The 18,114-nt window shown below is 44.1% G+C and overlaps 1 protein-coding gene across 1 annotated transcript in view; it reads right to left on the bottom strand.

Moving 5' to 3' along the window:
* LOC115122973 (phosphatidate cytidylyltransferase 1-like) overlaps nt 1-17,795 on the bottom strand; it is a 69,191-nt gene extending 51,396 nt beyond the window's left edge. Inside the window, exons 1-2 of the mRNA XM_065011117.1 lie at nt 17,438-17,795; nt 190-335 (exon numbers count right to left, since the gene is read on the bottom strand). Coding sequence (XP_064867189.1) covers nt 190-335; nt 17,438-17,497 — 206 coding nt within the window. The 5' untranslated portion in view covers nt 17,498-17,795. The remainder of the gene's footprint in view (nt 1-189; nt 336-17,437) is intronic.
* Between the last annotated feature and the right edge of the window lie 319 nt (nt 17,796-18,114).

Genomic DNA, 18,114 nt, shown 5'->3' with positions numbered 1-18,114 from the left:
TATAATGCTGGAATACCGTGGTGTCCCTCCCACATCTCATTACTCTATAATGCTGGTCATAACCCAAAAGGTTATAATGTGTGTGTAGTTCAAAATGCATCTCCGTGTGGTTATTATAGTGTATTCAATGTGTAGTATAGAGTACAATCCCACCTCTCCCTCCAGTGAGGATGTTAATGTGTGTGTTACCTGGGGTTGAGGCCTTCCACGGCCTCTTTGAGGAACTGTGGAGTGTTGTCTGCTGTGGAGGGAGGAACGGATGGGGTGTCTGCTTTATATTCGCCGTCTCCTCCGGCCTCACCAGGCAGACCCAGTCTGTCCTCTCCATCTGCCTCCTAACACACACCACACCACACACGTGCACACACACACACACACACACACACACACACACACACACAAAGGGAGAGAGAGCAAGTTAGACTAGAAATACTAGTGTGTCATCAACAAAGACAAACAACGCAGGCATGAACAAAAGATACTAGATTAGACTAGTCATTCTGCTACAGTACTGGAGTATAGAGCTAAAGATACCAGATTAGACTAGTCATTCTGCTACAGTACTGGAGTATAGAGCTAAAGATACCAGATTAGACTAGTCATTCTGCTACAGTACGGGAGTATAGATCTAAAGATACTAGATTAGACTAGTCATTCTGCGACAGTACGGGAGTATAGATCTAAAGATACTAGATTAGACTAGTCATTCTGCGACAGTACTGGAGTATAGAGCTAAAGATACTAGATTAGACTAGTCATTCTGCGACAGTACGGGAGTATAGATCTAAAGATACTAGATTAGACTAGTCATTCTGCTACAGTACTGGAGTATAGATCTAAAGATTCTAGATTAGACTAGTCATTCTGCTACAGTACTGGAGTATAGAGCTAAAGATACTAGATTAGACTAGTCATTCTGCTACAGTACTGGAGTATAGAGCTAAAGATACTAGATTAGACTAGTCATTCTGCTACAGTACTGGAGTATAGAGCTAAAGATACTAGATTAGACTAGTCATTCTGCTACAGTACTGGAGTATAGAGCTAAAGATACTAGATTAGACTAGTCATTCTGCGACAGTACGGGAGTATAGATCTAAAGATACTAGATTAGACTAGTCATTCTGCTACAGTACTGGAGTATAGATTATTTCTGAAACATGGGAAGCAAGTGGGTCTCTCAATTCAATTCAAGGGGCTTTATTGGGAAACATGTTAACTTTGCCAAAGCAAGTGAGGTAGATAATATACAAAAGTGAAATAAACGATAAAAATGAATAGTAATCATTACACTCACAGAAGTTCCAAAATAATGAAGACATTTCAAATGTCATATTGTGTAAATACACAGTGTTGTAACGATGTGCAAATATTTAAAGTACAAAAGGGAAAATAGCATGAATATGGGTTGTATTTACAATGGTGTTTGTTCTTCACTGGTTGCCCTTTTCTTGTGGCAACAGGTCACAAATCTTGCTGCTGTGATGACACACTGTGGTATTTCACCCAGTAGATATGGGAGTTTATCAAAATTGGGTTTGTTTTCTAAATCTTTGTGGATCTGTGTAATCTGAGGGAAATATGTGTCTCTAACATGGTCCTACATTTGGCAGGAGGTTAGGAAGTGCAGTTCAGTTTCCACCTCATTTTGTGGGCATTGTGCACATAGCCGGTCTTCTCTTGAGAGCCAGGTCTGCCTTCAGCCGCCTTTCTCAATAGCAAGGCTATGCTCACTGAGTCTGTACATAATCAAAGCTTTCCTTAAGTTTGGATCAGTCACAGTGGTCAGGTATTCTGCCACTGTGTACTCTCTGTTTAGGGCCAAATATCATTCTAGTTTGCTCTGTTTTTTTGTTCATCCTTTCCAATGTGTCAAGTAATTATCTTTTTGTTTTCTCATGATTTGATTGGGTCTAATTGTGTTTCTGTCCTGGGGCTCTGTGGGGTCTGTTTGTGTTTGTGAACAGAGCCCCAGGACCAGCTTGCTTAGGGGACTCTTCTCCAGGTTCATCTCTCTGTAGGTGATGGCTTTGTTATGGAAGGGTTGGGAATCTTTTCCTTTTAGGTGGTCGTGGAATTTAACATCTCTTTTCTGGATTTAGATAATTAGTGGTTATCGGCCTAATTCTGCTCTGCAGGCATTATTTGGTGCTCTACGTTGTACACAAATTATATTTTTGCAGAATTCTGCATGCAGAGTCCCATTTTGTGAATTCTTGGTTGGTGAGCGGACCCCATACCTCAAAACCATAAAGGGCAATGGGTTCAATAACTGATTCAAGTATTTTTAGCCAGCCTCGTCTCTCAGCTCGTTCACAGCTTTGTGGAAGTTACCTGTGGCGCTGATGTTTAGACCGAGGTAAATATAGTTTTGTGTGCTCTAGGGCAACAGTGTCTAGATAGAATTTGTATTCGTGGTCCTGGTGACCGGACCTTTTTTGGAACACCATTATTTTGGACTAACTGAGATTTACTGTCAGGGTCCAGGTCTGACAGAATCTGTGCTGAAGATCTAGGTGCTGCTGTAGGCCTTCCTTGGTTGGTGACAGAAGCACCAGATCATCAGCAAACAGCAGACATTTGACTTCAGATTCTAGTAGGGTGAGGCCGGGAGCTGCAGACTGTTCTAGTGCCCTCGCCAAAAGATAATTACTTGACACATTTGAATGAATTAACAAAAAACTGAGTAAACTAGAATGCTATTTGGCCCTACACAGAGAGTACACAGTGGCAAAATATCTGACCACTGTGACTGACCCAAACTTAAAGAAAGCTTTGACTATGTACAGACTCAGTGAGCATAGCCTTGCTATTGAGAAAGGCCGCCGTAGGCAGACATGGCTCTCAAGAGAAGACAGGCTATGTGCTTACCGCCCACAAAATGAGGTAGAAACTGAGCTGCACTTCCTAACCTCCTGCCCAATGTATGACCATATTAGAGAGACATATTTCCCTCAGATTACACAGATCCACAAAGATTTAGAAAACAAATCCAATTTTGATAAACTCCCATATCTACTGGGTGAAATACCACAGTGTGACATCACAGCAGCAAGATTTGTGACCTGTTGCCACAAGAAAAGGGCAACCAGTGAAGAACAAACACCATTGTAAATACAACCCATATTTATTGTATTTTCCCTTTTGTACTTTAAATATTTGCACATCATTACAACACTGTGTATTTACACAATATGACATTTGAAATGTAGTTTTTTTATTTTTGGAACTTCTGTGAGTGTAATGATTACTGTAAATTTCACTTTTGTTTATTATCTACTTCACTTGCTTTGGCAATGTTAACATGCCAATAAAGCCCTTAAAAATGTAAAATGTTGAGAGAGCGCGAGCGAGAGAAAGAGAGCAGTAGGACAGGTGATGAGCTACTCAGTAAATGAGACTAGGAAAATCCCCAACAGCCAGGGAAGAAACAGCCATGTGTGTGTGTGTGTGTGTGTGTGTATAAACAGTACACAGCCAAGACCATGCTACAGAAGCAGAAAGAGCACCATTCAGGAGGAAATTAATGAGAAGGAGAGCAGTGAGGTACACACACACACACACTGACCCCGGTCTCTATCCAGAGATTGAACAGTCACCCTGATGATATCTGGCACCTCTCATCCTCTCTTTAAAAGCTTTGCAGAGGGACCATCCCTTTAAATTCTTTGCACAATGTCTGGACGGTCCACCCCACCCCACCCCCCTATTCAACCCTGGTCCCTTTAACTGCTTTGCAGAGGTGGCAGAAAACAGAGGCCCAGCTTGATTAGGGATTCATTCTCACTAGGGGAGCAAACAGCCAAATGAACACGGACTAAAAAGTCAGGCCAACAAACATGCATTCTGTTCTGTTCTGCTTTGTAGTGCCAGGCCAAGCTGGAGTCTAGTTTAGCTACTGTTGAGGCTGGAGTCTAGTTTATCTACTGTTGAGGCTGGAGTCTAGTTTATCTACTGTTGAGGCTGGAGTCTAGTTTATCTACTGCTGAGGCTGGAGTCTAGTTTATCTACGGCTGAGGCTGGAGTCTAGTTTATCTACTGTTGAGGCTGGAGTCTAGTAAGCTACTGCTGCTGAGGCTGGAGTCTAGTAAGCTACTGCTGAGGCTGGAGTCTAGTAAATCTACTACATAGCCTCTTGAGGACCTAATTAAAAAGTGTCAGCCAGGCTGAGAAAAGGCAAGCACAGTGAAGGCTGTGTATGAAGAAAGCACAGTGAAGGCTGTGTATGAAGAAAGCACAGTGAAGGCTGTGTATGAAGAAAGCACAGTGAAGGCTGTGTATGAAGAAAGCACAGTGAAGGCTGTGTATGCGTGTGTATGAAGAAAGCACAGTGAAGGCTGTGTATGAAGAAAGCACAGTGAAGGCTGTGTATGAAGAAAGCACAGTGAAGGCTGTGTATGAAGAAAGCACAGTGAAGGCTGTGTATGAAGAAAGCACAGTGAAGACTGTGTATGAAGAAAGCACAGTGAAGGCTGTGTATGCGTGTGTATGAAGAAAGCACAGTGAAGGCTGTGTATGCGTGTGTATGAAGAAAGCACAGTGAAGGCTGTGTATTCGTGTGTATGAAGAAAGCACAGTGAAGGCTGTGTATGCGTGTGTATGAAGAAAGCACAGTGAAGGCTGTGTATGCGTGTGTATGAAGAAAGCACAGTGAAGGCTGTGTATGAAGAAAGCACAGTGAAGGCTGGCTGCTATGTATACAAGTGAGAACAGATCCATTTTCCCTGATTTTGTACTAGCCTGGTCCTCGATGTAAGCCCTGTCTCGCCAATTGATCTGGGACCAGGCTAGTATATCACTGCACAAGGGATCCATTACCAAGCTGTGTAGGTCCCACGAGCCCCACAGAACCTAAATCAGAGGACAGTCTAATAGACAGACAGTCCCATACAAGGTCAGGTACAGGAACAATGATTTACATCCACTGGGACGGAGGTAATCCATTTAACTCACTACTACACAACACAAGTCAAGGAGGTCAGTGTGTGTGTGTGTGTGTGTATATGAACTTTTTCAACGAGCCGTGTTCCAAGTTCATACCTTAAGGTTTTGGGATTAGCTGCCTGCCTACCACTCTATAGAACAGTTAGCTGCCTGCCTACCACTCTATAGAACAGTTAGCTGCCTGCCTACCACTCGATAGAACAGTTAGCTGCCTGCCTACCACTCTATAGAACAGTTAGCTGCCTGCCTACCACTCTATAGAACAGTTAGCTGCCTGCCTGCCTCTATAGAACAGTTAGCTGCCTGCCTACCACTCAATAGAACAGTTAGCTGCCTGCCTGCCTCTATAGAACAGTTAGCTGCCTGCCTACCACTCTATAGAACAGTTAGCTGCCTGCCTACCTCTATAGAACAGTTAGCTGCCTGCTTACCACTCTATAGAACAGTTAGCTGCCTGCCTGCTTACCTCTATAGAACAGTAAGCTGCCTGCCTGCCTCTATAGAACAGTTAGCTGCCTGCCTACCACTCGATAGAACAGTTAGCTGCCTGCCTACCACTCAATAGAACAGTTAGCTGCCTGCCTACCACTCAATAGAACAGTTAGCTGCCTGCCTCTATAGAACAGTTAGCTGCCTGCCTACCACTCTATAGAACAGTTAGCTGCCTGCCTGCCTGCCTCTATAGAACAGTTAGCTGCCTGCCTACCACTCTATAGAACAGTTAGCTGCCTGCCTCTATAGAACAGTTAGCTGCCTGCCTACCACTCTATAGAACAGTTAGCTGCCTGCCTCTATAGAACAGTAAGCTGCCTGCCTGCCTCTATAGAACAGTTAGATGCCTGCCTGCCTCTATAGAACAGTTAGCTGCCTGCCTACCTACCTACCTCTATAGAACAGTTAGCTGCCTGCCTGCCTGCCTCTATAGAACAGTTAGCTGCCTGCCTCTATAGAACAGTTAGCTGCCTGCCTCTATAGAACAGTTAGCTGCCTGCCTCTATAGAACAGTTAGCTGCCTGCCTCTATAGAACAGTTAGCGGCCTGCCTACCTTTATAGAACAGTTAGCTGCCTGCCTACCTCTATAGAACAGTTAGCTGCCTGCCTACCACTCTATAGAACAGTTAGCTGCCTGCCTGCCTCTATAGAACAGTTAGCTGCCTGCCTACCACTCTATAGAACAGTTAGCTGCCTGCCTACCACTCTATAGAACAGTTAGCTGCCTGCCTACCTCTATAGAACAGTTAGCTGCCTGCCTGCCTGCCTCTATAGAACAGTTAGCTGCCTGCCTCTATAGAACAGTTAGCTGCCTGCCTCTATAGAACAGTTAGCTGCCTGCCTCTATAGAACAGTTAGCTGCCTGCCTCTATAGAACAGTTAGCGGCCTGCCTACCTCTATAGAACAGTTAGCTGCCTGCCTACCTCTATAGAACAGTTAGCTGCCTGCCTACCACTCTATAGAACAGTTAGCTGCCTGCCTACCACTCTATAGTACAGTTAGCTGCCTGCCTACCTCTATAGAACAGTTAGCTGCCTGCCTGCCTCTATAGAACAGTTAGCTGCCTGCCTACCACTCTATAGAACAGTTAGCTGCCTGCCTACCACTCTATAGAACAGTTAGCTGCCTGCCTGCCTTCCTCTATAGAACAGTTAGCTGCCTGCCTGCCTACCTCTATAGAACAGTTAGCTGCCTACCTACCTCTATAGAACAGTTAGCTGCCTGCCTGCCTACCTATTTAGAACAGTTAGCTAACTGCCTACCTACCTCTATAGAACAGTTAGCTGCCTGCCTACCTACCTCTATAGAACAGTTAGCTGCCTGCCTACCTACCTCTATAGAACAGTTAGCTGCCTGCCTGCCTCTATAGAACAGTTAGCTGCCTGCCTACCTCTATAGAACAGTTAGCTGCCTGCCTGCCTGCCTGCCTTTATAGAACAGTTAGCTGCCTGCCTGCCTCTATAGAACAGTTAGCTAGCTGCCTGCCTACCTCTATAGAACAGTTAGCTGCCTGCCTACCACTCTATAGAACAGTTAGCTGCCTGCCTACCACTCTATAGAACAGTTAGGTAGCTGCCTGCCTACCTCTATAGAACAGTTAGCTGCCTGCCTACCTCTATAGAACAGTTAGCTGCCTGCCTGCCTCTATAGAACAGTTAGCTGCCTGCCTGCCTCTATAGAACAGTTAGCTGCCTGCCTGCCTCTATAGAACAGTTAGCTGCCTGCCTGCCTCTATAGAACAGTTAGCTGCCTGCCTGCCTACCTCTATAGAACAGTTAGCTGCCTGCCTGCCTACCTCTATAGAACAGTTAGCTGCCTGCCTGCCTACCTCTATAGAACAGTTAGCTGCCTGCCTACCTCTATAGAACAGTTAGCTGCCTGCCTACCTCTATAGAACAGTTAGCTGCCTGCCTGCCTACCACTCTATAGAACAGTTAGCTGCCTGCTTACCTCTATAGAACAGTTAGCTGCCTGCCTACCTCTATAGAACAGTTAGCTGCCTGCCTACCTCTATAGAACAGTTAGCTGCCTGCCTGCCTGCCTTTATAGAACAGTTAGCTGCCTGCCTGCCTCTATAGAACAGTTAGCTGCCTGCCTGCCTTTATAGAACAGTTAGCTGCCTGCCTGCCTACCTCTATAGAACAATTAGCTGCCTGCCTACCTCTATAGAACAGTTAGCTGCCTGCCTACCTCTATAGAACAGTTAGCTGCCTGCCTACCTCTATAGAACAGTTAGCTGCCTGCCTACCTCTATAGAACAGTTAGCTGCCTGCCTACCTCTATAGAACAGTTAGCTGCCTGCCTCTATAGAACAGTTAGCTGCCTGCCTGCCTACCTCTATAGAACAGTTAGCTGCCTGCCTGCCTCTATAGAACTGTTAGCTGCCTGCCTACCTCTATAGAACAGTTAGCTACCTGCCTACCTCTATAGAACAGTTAGCTACCTGCCTACCACTCTATAGAACAGTTAGCTGCCTGCCTACCACTCTATAGAACAGTTAGCTACCTGCCTGCCGCTATAGAACAGTTAGCTACCTACCTACCTCTATAGAACAGTTAGCTTCCTGCCTACCACTCTATAGAACAGTTAGCTGCCTGCCTGCCTACCTCTATAGAACAGTTAGCTGCCTGCCTGCCTCTATAGAACTGTTAGCTGCCTGCCTACCTCTATAGAACAGTTAGCTACCTGCCTACCTCTATAGAACAGTTAGCTGCCTACCTACCTCTATAGAACAGTTAGCTGCCTGCCTACCTCTATAGAACAGTTAGCTGCCTGCCTACCACTCTATAGAACAGTTAGCTGCCTGCCTACCACTCTATAGAACAGTTAGCTACCTGCCTGCCGCTATAGAACAGTTAGGTACCTACCTACCTCTATAGAACAGTTAGCTTCCTGCCTACCACTCTATAGAACAGTTAGCTGCCTGCCTACCTCTATAGAACAGTTAGCTGCCTGCCTCCCTCTATAGAACAGTCAGCTGCCTGCCTACCACTCTATAGAACAGTTAGCTACCTAGCTACCTCTATAGAACAGTTAGCTTCCTGCCTACCACTCTATAGAACAGTTAGCTACCTGCCTCCCTCTATAGAACAGTTAGCTACCTGCCTCCCTACCACTCTAGAGAACAGTTAGCTACCTAGCTACCTCTATAGAACTGTTAGCTGCCTGCCTACCACTCTATAGAACAGTTAGCTACCTGCCTCCCTCTGTAGAACAGTTAGCTACCTGCCTCCCTACCACTCTAGAGAACAGTTAGCTACCTAGCTACCTCTATAGAACAGTTAGCTGCCTGCCTACCACTCTATAGAACAGTTAGCTACCTGCCTCCCTCTATAGAACAGTTAGCTACCTGCCTCCCTCTATAGAACAGTTAGCTACCTGCCTCCCTCTATAGAACAGTTAGCTACCTGCCTCCCTCTATAGAACAGTTAGCTACCTGCCTCCCTACCACTCTAGAGAACAGGTAACTGGTCTGCATGTCTGTAATAACCTCATAACAGCACGTGTTCTGGGACTCTTGTGGCAGCCTAATCTACATTGTCCTAGGGCATAGAGGACCATCTCCCAAATGACACCCTATTCCCTATATAGTGCACTACTTTATACCGGAGTCCTATGGCATATTATTTCCTATATATAGTACACTACTTTATACCAGAGTCCTATGGCATCTTATTTCCTATATATAGTACACTACTTTATACCAGAGTCCTATGGCATCTTATTTCCTATATATAGTACACTACTTTATACCGGAGTCCTATGGTATCTTATTTCCTATATATAGTACACTACTTTATACTGGAGTCCTATGGCATCTTATTTCCTATATATAGTACACTACTTTATACCGGAGTCCTATGGCATCTTATTTCCTATATATAGTACACTACTTTATACCGGAGTCCTATGGTATCTTATTTCCTATATATAGTACACTACTTTATACCAGAGTCCTATGGCATCTTATTTCCTATATATAGTACACTACTTTATACCAGAGTCCTATGGCATCTTATTTCCTATATATAGTACACTACTTTATACCAGAGTCCTATGGCATCTTATTTCCTATATATAGTACACTACTTTATACCAGAGTCCTATGGCATCTTATTTCCTATATATAGTACACTACTTTATACCAGAGTCCTATGGCATCTTATTTCCTATATATAGTACACTACTTTATACCGGAGTCCTATGGTATCTTATTTCCTATATATAGTACACTACTTTATACCAGAGTCCTATGGCATCTTATTTCCTATATATAGTACACTACTTTATACCAGAGTCCTATGGCATCTTATTTCCTATATATAGTACACTACTTTATACCAGAGTCCTATGGCATCTTATTTCCTATATATAGTACACTACTTTATACCAGAGTCCTATGGCATCTTATTTCCTATATATAGTACACTACTTTATACCAGAGTCCTATGACATCTTATTTCCTATATATAGTACACTACTTTATACCAGAGTCCTATGTCATCTTATTTCCTATATATAGTACACTACTTTATACCAGAGTCCTATGGCATCTTATTTCCTATATATAGTACACTACTTTATACCAGAGTCCTATGTCATCTTATTTCCTATATATAGTACACTACTTTATACCAGAGTCCTATGACATCTTATTTCCTATATATAGTACACTACTTTATACCAGAGTCCTATGTCATCTTATTTCCTATATATAGTACACTACTTTATACCAGAGTCCTATGGCATCTTATTTCCTATATATAGTACACTACTTTATACCAGAGTCCTATGTCATCTTATTTCCTATATATAGTACACTACTTTATACTGGAGTCCTATGGCATCTTATTTCCTATATATAGTACACTACTTTATACCAGAGTCCTATGGCATCTTATTTCCTATATATAGTACACTACTTTATACCAGAGTCCTATGGCATCTTATTTCCTATATATAGTACACTACTCTATACCAGAGTCCTATGGGAATAGGGTGCCATTTGGGACACACTTTCCCAGAGCTAAATCAGGTCAGACGACATCATGTCATGAATCACTATTTCTGTTGTGTAATGAGCACCCACACACATAAAACCAGATAAAACCTAGCTCGGAACCTTTGACAGACACGCCACACAAGTCCATAGTGGGCCGGGGAGAGGGAGTGGTCACGGTGAGCCTTTGAAGCAGCAGAAAGACCAGGGGGGCACTAGGATAGCCCAGAGCCATATACAAATGTAGGCCGTGGCTGCGGATTCAACTCTAAAGTTCACGGGACCAAAAGATTGTGAGCTTCCTGAAGCTTTTGCACACGTGTTTATTCTCTACTTTACACCGTCTCTGCTCCACTCCTAGAGAACAGTCTCTGCTCCACTCCTAGAGAACAGTCTCTGCTCTACTCCTAGAGAACAGTCTCTGCTCCACTTCTAGAGAACAGTCTCTGCTCCACTCCTAGAGAACAGTCTCTGCTCTACTCCTAGAGAACAGTCTCTGCTCTACTCCTAGAGAACAGTCTCTGCTCTACTCCTAGAGAACAGTCTCTGCTCTACTCCTAGAGAACAGTCTCTGCTCTACTCCTAGAGAACAGTCTTTTTACTCCATCTCTGCTCTACTCCTAGAGAACAGTCTCTGCTCTACTCCTATAGAACAGTCTTTTTACTCCATCTCTGCTCTACTCCTAGAGAACAATCTCTGCTCCACTCCTAGAGAACAGTCTCTGCTCGACTCCTAGAGAACAGTCTCTGCTCGGCTCCCAGAGAACAGTCTCTGCTCGGCTCCTAGAGAACAGTCTCTGCTCGGCTCCTAGAGAACAGTCTCTGCTCGGCTCCTAGAGAACAGTCTCTGCTCGGCTCCTAGAGAACAGTATTTTTACTCCATCTCTGCTCTACTCCTAGAGAACAGTCTCTGCTCTACTCCTAGAGAACAGTCTCTGCTCCACTCCTAGAGAACAGTCTCTGCTCTACTCCTAGAGAACAGTCTCTGCTCTACTCCTAGAGAACAGTCTTTTTACTCCGTCTCTGCTCTACTCCTAGAGAACAGTCTCTGCTCTACTCCTAGAGAACAGTCTCTGCTCCACTCCTAGAGAACAGTCTCTGCTCGGCTCCTAGAGAACAGTCTCTGCTCGGCTCCTAGAGAACAGTCTTTTTACTCCATCTCTGCTCTACTCCTAGAGAACAGTCTCTGCTCGGCTCCTAGAGAACAGTCTCTGCTCGGCTCCTAGAGAACAGTCTCTGCTCCACTCCTAGAGAACAGTCTCTGCTCCACTCCTAGAGAACAGTCTTTTTACTCCATCTCTGCTCTACTCCTAGAGAACAGTCTCTGCTCCACTCCTAGAGAACAGTCTCTGCTCGGCTCCTAGAGAACAGTCTCTGCTCCACTCCTAGAGAACAGTCTCTGCTCCACTCCTAGAGAACAGTCTTTTTACTCCATCTCTGCTCCACTCCTAGAGAACAGTCTCTGCTCCACTCCTAGAGAACAGTCTCTGCTCTACTCCTAGAGAACAGTCTCTGCTCTACTCCTAGAGAACAGTCTCTGCTCTACTCCTAGAGAACAGTCTCTGCTCTACTCCTAGAGAACAGTCTCTGCTCTACTCCTAGAGAACAGTCTCTGCTCGGCTCCTAGAGAACAGTCTCTGCTCGGCTCCTAGAGAACAGTCTCTGCTCGGCTCCTAGAGAACAGTCTTTTTACTCCATCTCTGCTCTACTCCTAGAGAACAGTCTTTTTACTCCGTCTCTGCTCTACTCCTAGAGAACAGTCTCTGCTCTACTCCTAGAGAACAGTCTCTGCTCGGCTCCTAGAGAACAGTCTCTGCTCGGCTCCTAGAGAACAGTCTTTTTACTCCATCTCTGCTCTACTCCTAGAGAACAGTCTCTGCTCGGCTCCTAGAGAACAGTCTCTGCTCCACTCCTAGAGAACAGTCTCTGCTCCACTCCTAGAGAACAGTCTTTTTACTCCATCTCTGCTCTACTCCTAGAGAACAGTCTCTGCTCCACTCCTAGAGAACAGTCTCTGCTCCACTCCTAGAGAACAGTCTCTGCTCCACTCCTAGAGAACAGTCTCTGCTCTACTCCTAGAGAACAGTCTCTGCTCTACTCCTAGAGAACAGTCTCTGCTCTACTCCTAGAGAACAGCCTCTGCTCTACTCCTAGAGAACAGCCTCTGCTCTACTCCTAGAGAACAGTCTCTGCTCGGCTCCTAGAGAACAGTCTCTGCTCTACTCCTAGAGAACAGTCTCTGCTCTACTCCTAGAGAACAGTCTCTGCTCTACTCCTAGAGAACAGTCTCTGCTCCACTCCTAGAGAACAGTCTCTGCTCGGCTCCTAGAGAACAGTCTCTGCTCGGCTCCTAGAGAACAGTCTTTTTACTCCATCTCTGCTCTACTCCTAGAGAACAGTCTCTGCTCGGCTCCTAGAGAACAGTCTCTGCTCCACTCCTAGAGAACAGTCTCTGCTCCACTCCTAGAGAACAGTCTTTTTACTCCATCTCTGCTCTACTCCTAGAGAACAGTCTCTGCTCCACTCCTAGAGAACAGTCTCTGCTCCACTCCTAGAGAACAGTCTCTGCTCTACTCCTAGAGAACAGTCTCTGCTCTACTCCTAGAGAACAGTCTCTGCTCTACTCCTAGAGAACAGCCTCTGCTCTACTCCTAGAGAACAGCCTCTGCTCTACTCCTAGAGAACAGTCTCTGCTCGGCTCCTAGATAACAGTCTCTGCTCGGCTCCTAGAGAACAGTCTCTGCTCGGCTCCTAGAGAACAGTCTTTTTACTCCATCTCTGCTCTACTCCTAGAGAACAGTCTTTTTACTCCGTCTCTGCTCTACTCCTAGAGAACAGTCTCTGCTCTACTCCTAGAGAACAGTCTCTGCTCCACTCCTAGAGAACAGTCTCTGCTCGGCTCCTAGAGAACAGTCTCTGCTCGGCTCCTAGAGAACAGTCTTTTTACTCCATCTCTGCTCTACTCCTAGAGAACAGTCTCTGCTCGGCTCCTAGAGAACAGTCTCTGCTCGGCTCCTAGAGAACAGTCTCTGCTCCACTCCTAGAGAACAGTCTTTTTACTCCATCTCTGCTCTACTCCTAGAGAACAGTCTCTGCTCCACTCCTAGAGAACAGTCTCTGCTCCACTCCTAGAGAACAGTCTCTGCTCCACTCCTAGAGAACAGTCTCTGCTCTACTCCTAGAGAACAGTCTCTGCTCTACTCCTAGAGAACAGTCTCTGCTCTACTCCTAGAGAACAGTCTCTGCTCTACTCCTAGAGAACAGTCTCTGCTCTACTCCTAGAGAACAGTCTCTGCTCTACTCCTAGAGAACAGTCTCTGCTCTACTCCTAGAGAACAGTCTCTGCTCTACTCCTAGAGAACAGTCTCTGCTCTACTCCTAGAGAACAGTCTCTGCTCTACTCCTAGAGAACAGTCTCTGCTCTACTCCTAGAGAACAGTCTCTGCTCTACTCCTAGAGAACAGTCTCTGCTCTACTCCTAGAGAACAGTCTCTGCTCTACTCCTAGAGAACAGTCTCTGCTCTACTCCTAGAGAACAGTCTCTGCTCTACTCCTAGAGAACAGTCTCTGCTCTACTCCTAGAGAACAGTCTCTGCTCTACTCCTAGAGAACAGTCTCTTTACTCAGTCTCTGCTCTACTCCTAGAGAACAGTCTTTTTACTCCGTCTCTGCTCTACTCCTAGAGAACGTTCTCTTTACACAGTCTCTGCAAGAACACAACGATCACAGTACTCTACATAACAGAATATATCTCATAAACTTACTGTAAGTAAAAATAAATAAAAAACGCATTCAACCGTGAATGTCTGCTAAATGACTTAAATGTAAATGTAAATGAATGGTAAATCTTCGTTTTTACTGGGGGAAACATCCATGCAGCGTCATTCTGTATAGTAACCATTTGATCTCACTTTCATTTAGATGTTATGTTAGACCGCTGCACCAATCGGTAGCCACAAGGGGCGTCACTACAGTCCCCGGTTCGAATCCGAGGCTGCATCACATCCGGCCGTGATGGGCGGCGGCCCAGCGTTGTCCGTGGTAAGCCGCCATCGTAAATAAGACCTCTTAACTGACTTGCCTAGTTAAATAAAATTTTAAAAAAATATGCCGCGTTGTGTTGACGTAGCCTAAAGTGTTGTTTGGAACGATGTACAGTAAACAAATTTTAGCGCCAGATGGTGTTTATTTTTTTTCCTAGTGGCGCTCGCTGTTGAGTGATTCGTACATGCGCAGAAGTTTCGGGAAGCTCTGGATCTTTCGGCTCGGCGGACTAAAGATTCAGAAAACGTTAGATCTGTACAATCTGTAATGTAGATCCTGATTGGGTCCCAAATGGCACCCTATTCCCTATAGTCCACTACTATTGATCAGGACCCAGAGGGTGACTAGTGCATTAAAATACTTTGGTGGGTGCTGCTATTTGTACTGTTTCACAATGTACAAGGGTGTATAATACGCATATGTGACTCAACGGTTGTTTTTTTTGTTGTTTTTTTTTACGTTGGATTTTTTTTTTTAAAGTAGAGATTCAGATACAAAATGGTTTATCATACACAACAGTTGAGAAACAATAGGATAGTAATTCTGCTTTGAAAGTTGTAAACTCACTTTTAAGAAATTGGAGAAAAAATAAAATATATATATATATGAAAACATAAATAATAATAATTATATATATATATATATATATTATTATTTGTTTTTTTGTATACCCCAACTCCTGAGACATGTTCGGAGTGAGGTCAGGGCCAAGGTGGGGGTCATTATCAATCTGTTGTTGTTATTTAAAATAGTTACCATGGTAATGTACGTCATGCTGTTTAATAATGGCCTGTCCGTTTAATTGCTACACAGAGACGCCTCAACCGTACCAACTGTGCACACCACCATGAAGTAAACGTAATGATTATAACATCACAACGTTGTTGCCATGTTGTTTACAATGCAGGCATACCATGTAAGCATAGCTATTTCATAACTACCAAAGAGGTGGTTACTATTCTTCATCATGTCTAAGAATACCAATAATCAAGTCGGATTTATTTTTTATTTTTTAAGAATTCATTTAAGTTAATAAAAATGTGGTCCTTTGGTAGCTCAGTTGGTATAGCTTTGAAACACCAGGGTAGTAGGTTCGATTCCAGCACACATTTATTTATTTTACCTTTTATTTAACAAGGCAAGTCAGTTAAGAACAAATTCTTATTTACAATGACTGTCTATGAACAGTGGGTTAACTGGTCTAGGAACAGTGGGTTAACTGGTCTAGGAACAGTGGGTTAACTGGTCTAGGAACAGTGGGTTAACTGGTCTAGGAACAGTGGGTTAACTGGTCTGGGAACACTCGGTTAACTGGTCTGGGAACAGTGGGTTAACTGGTCTGGGAACAGTGGGTTAACTGGTCTGGGAACAGTGGGTTAACTGGTCTGGGAACAGTGGGTTAACTGGTCTGGGAACAGTGGGTTAACTGGTCTGGGAACAGTGGGTTAACTGGTCTGGGAACAGTGGGTTAACTGGTCTAGTGGGTTAACTGGTCTAGTGGGTTAACTGGTCTAGGAACAGTGGGTTAACTGGTCTAGGAACAGTGGGTTAACTGGCCTAGGAACAGTGGGTTAACTGGCCTAGGAACAGTGGGTTAACTGGTCTATGAACAGTGGGTTAACTGGTCTAGGAACAGTGGGTTAACTGGTCTTGGAACAGTGGGTTAACTGGTCTAGTGGGTTAACTGGTCTAGGAACAGTGGGTTAACTGGTCTAGGAACAGTGGGTTAACTGCCTGTTCAGGGGAGGAATGACAGATTTGTACCTTGTCAGCTCGGGGATTTGACCCAGCAACCAACACTATAAACACTAGGCTACTTGCCACCCCCATGACTAAGATGCTTTGGATAGAAGCTCCAGGCTCTGATCAGGCCCTACACCCAAACAAGGGCACTGCGTTCATCCACCTCTGGCCTGCTCACCTCCCTACCACTGAGGAAGTACAGTTCCCGCTCAGCCCAGTCAAAACTGTTCGCTGCTCTGGCCCCCCAATGGTGGAACAAACTCCCTCACGACGCCAGGACAGCGGAGTCAATCACCACCTTCCGGAGACACCTGAAACCCCACCTCTTTAAGGAATACCTAGGATAGGATAAAGTAATCCCTCTCACCCCCCCTCCCCCTGAAAAGATTTAGATGCACTACTGTTCCACTGGAGGTCATAAGGTGAATGCACCAATTTGTAAGTCGCTCTGGATAAGAGCGTCTGCTAAATGACTTAAATGTAATGTAAATGTAAGCTAAATGGAATAGAATAATAATATAATAATAATAATCATGTTATTAACTACATCCTAGACAAATTGCTCCTCATTTTATTAGACATTGTAAATGATTAGGAGCAAACCTTGACTAGATCCTCAAATCCACCCCAGGGGAGTCAGGCTATATATATAGTATTGTATCTGTCAAACCAACAGCGTGATTGTCTTTCCAATAAAAAAGCAACTTACTCCTAAGCTTTGGGTCCAAGGCACAGAAAAAGAGCGTCCTATATATTATATTTTGGGGGGTGAAAGTAATATAACATTTGGTTAGATTGTGTCAGACAAAGAGCTGATCTTTGTTTTGAAAGGCCGTCTCTTTTTGACAACAGTCGGGTCACTAAGCTAGAGCACCGAGTCAGCTGGTTTGACAGGTTAGCCAGCAGCTCGATTATAGCATGTTAGCTAACAAATCATTACTCGTTATAACTAAATAAGACATTACTCGTTACAAATGGCACAATTTACCAGGGTTGTACAGTTACTAAATGCCTATTTAATAACGTAACATTCACATAGTTATCTCGCGGAAAACGTAACTTAGTTAACGTTGACTGAACATGAGCTACCTATAGCTAACTAAGCTAATTAGCGAGGAAGGAGATTAGCTAGTTACGACGTCCCTAGCAACGAAGAAGCACATTTCAGCACGAAAGAGATTCAAATATGTTTTCTTAGTTTAAGTTTTCTCACCTTGTCACTAACGCTGTCGGGATCCCCTCCTTTTCCTCCTCTCTTCCTTACCTCCGTCATGTTTTCCTTATTTTCACTCAAGACACATAAAAAAAATTGAGTCTGAAGACTCAACTAAAGCAGCTTGGAATTGAACCTCGTCGGCCCCCTTTGTAATCACACACGGGGGTTATGAAGATCTTCAGGGGGGTTTAACCGTGAAATAAATGGTCGGTTTTTCCGATTCTGCAATGTGCTGTTATTTTGACGCAACAGTACGCAGCCTCTCTACTAGCCTGATCCGAATGTGTTTTGTTTATTACCGCAGTTGTCGTTCGCCATCTCAGGTGTCTGAACCTGTGTGAAGTTAGACACTAAGGACTAGGCCACAATAGTGTGGATTTTACTGCTCGCCTTCAAAATAAATGTCCCATTTTGAAAGGGTTTTAAAAAACTACTAGTGGAATCATGCCATATTTGGACTAGATAATGCCAAACAAGGCTGGAATGTTTTTATATAAATTAAATAAAAATACAATAATTTGTTAATTTAACTCTAAACAAAGAGTTGCAATCTGTTTTGGAATGGGTAGCCAGTAATAAACTGGTCCAGAACATCTCTAAAACTAAGAGCATTGTACTTGGTACATATCATTTCTTAAGTTCTAGACCAGCTGAATATGGTAATGATTGGTGTG

The sequence above is a fragment of the Oncorhynchus nerka genome, linkage group LG27 (genome assembly GCF_034236695.1).
Source record: "Oncorhynchus nerka isolate Pitt River linkage group LG27, Oner_Uvic_2.0, whole genome shotgun sequence".
Taxonomy (NCBI): Eukaryota; Metazoa; Chordata; class Actinopteri; order Salmoniformes; family Salmonidae; genus Oncorhynchus; species Oncorhynchus nerka.
The sequence above is the reverse complement of the archived record's forward strand: the minus strand, read 5'-3'. Positions and strand labels throughout refer to the sequence as shown.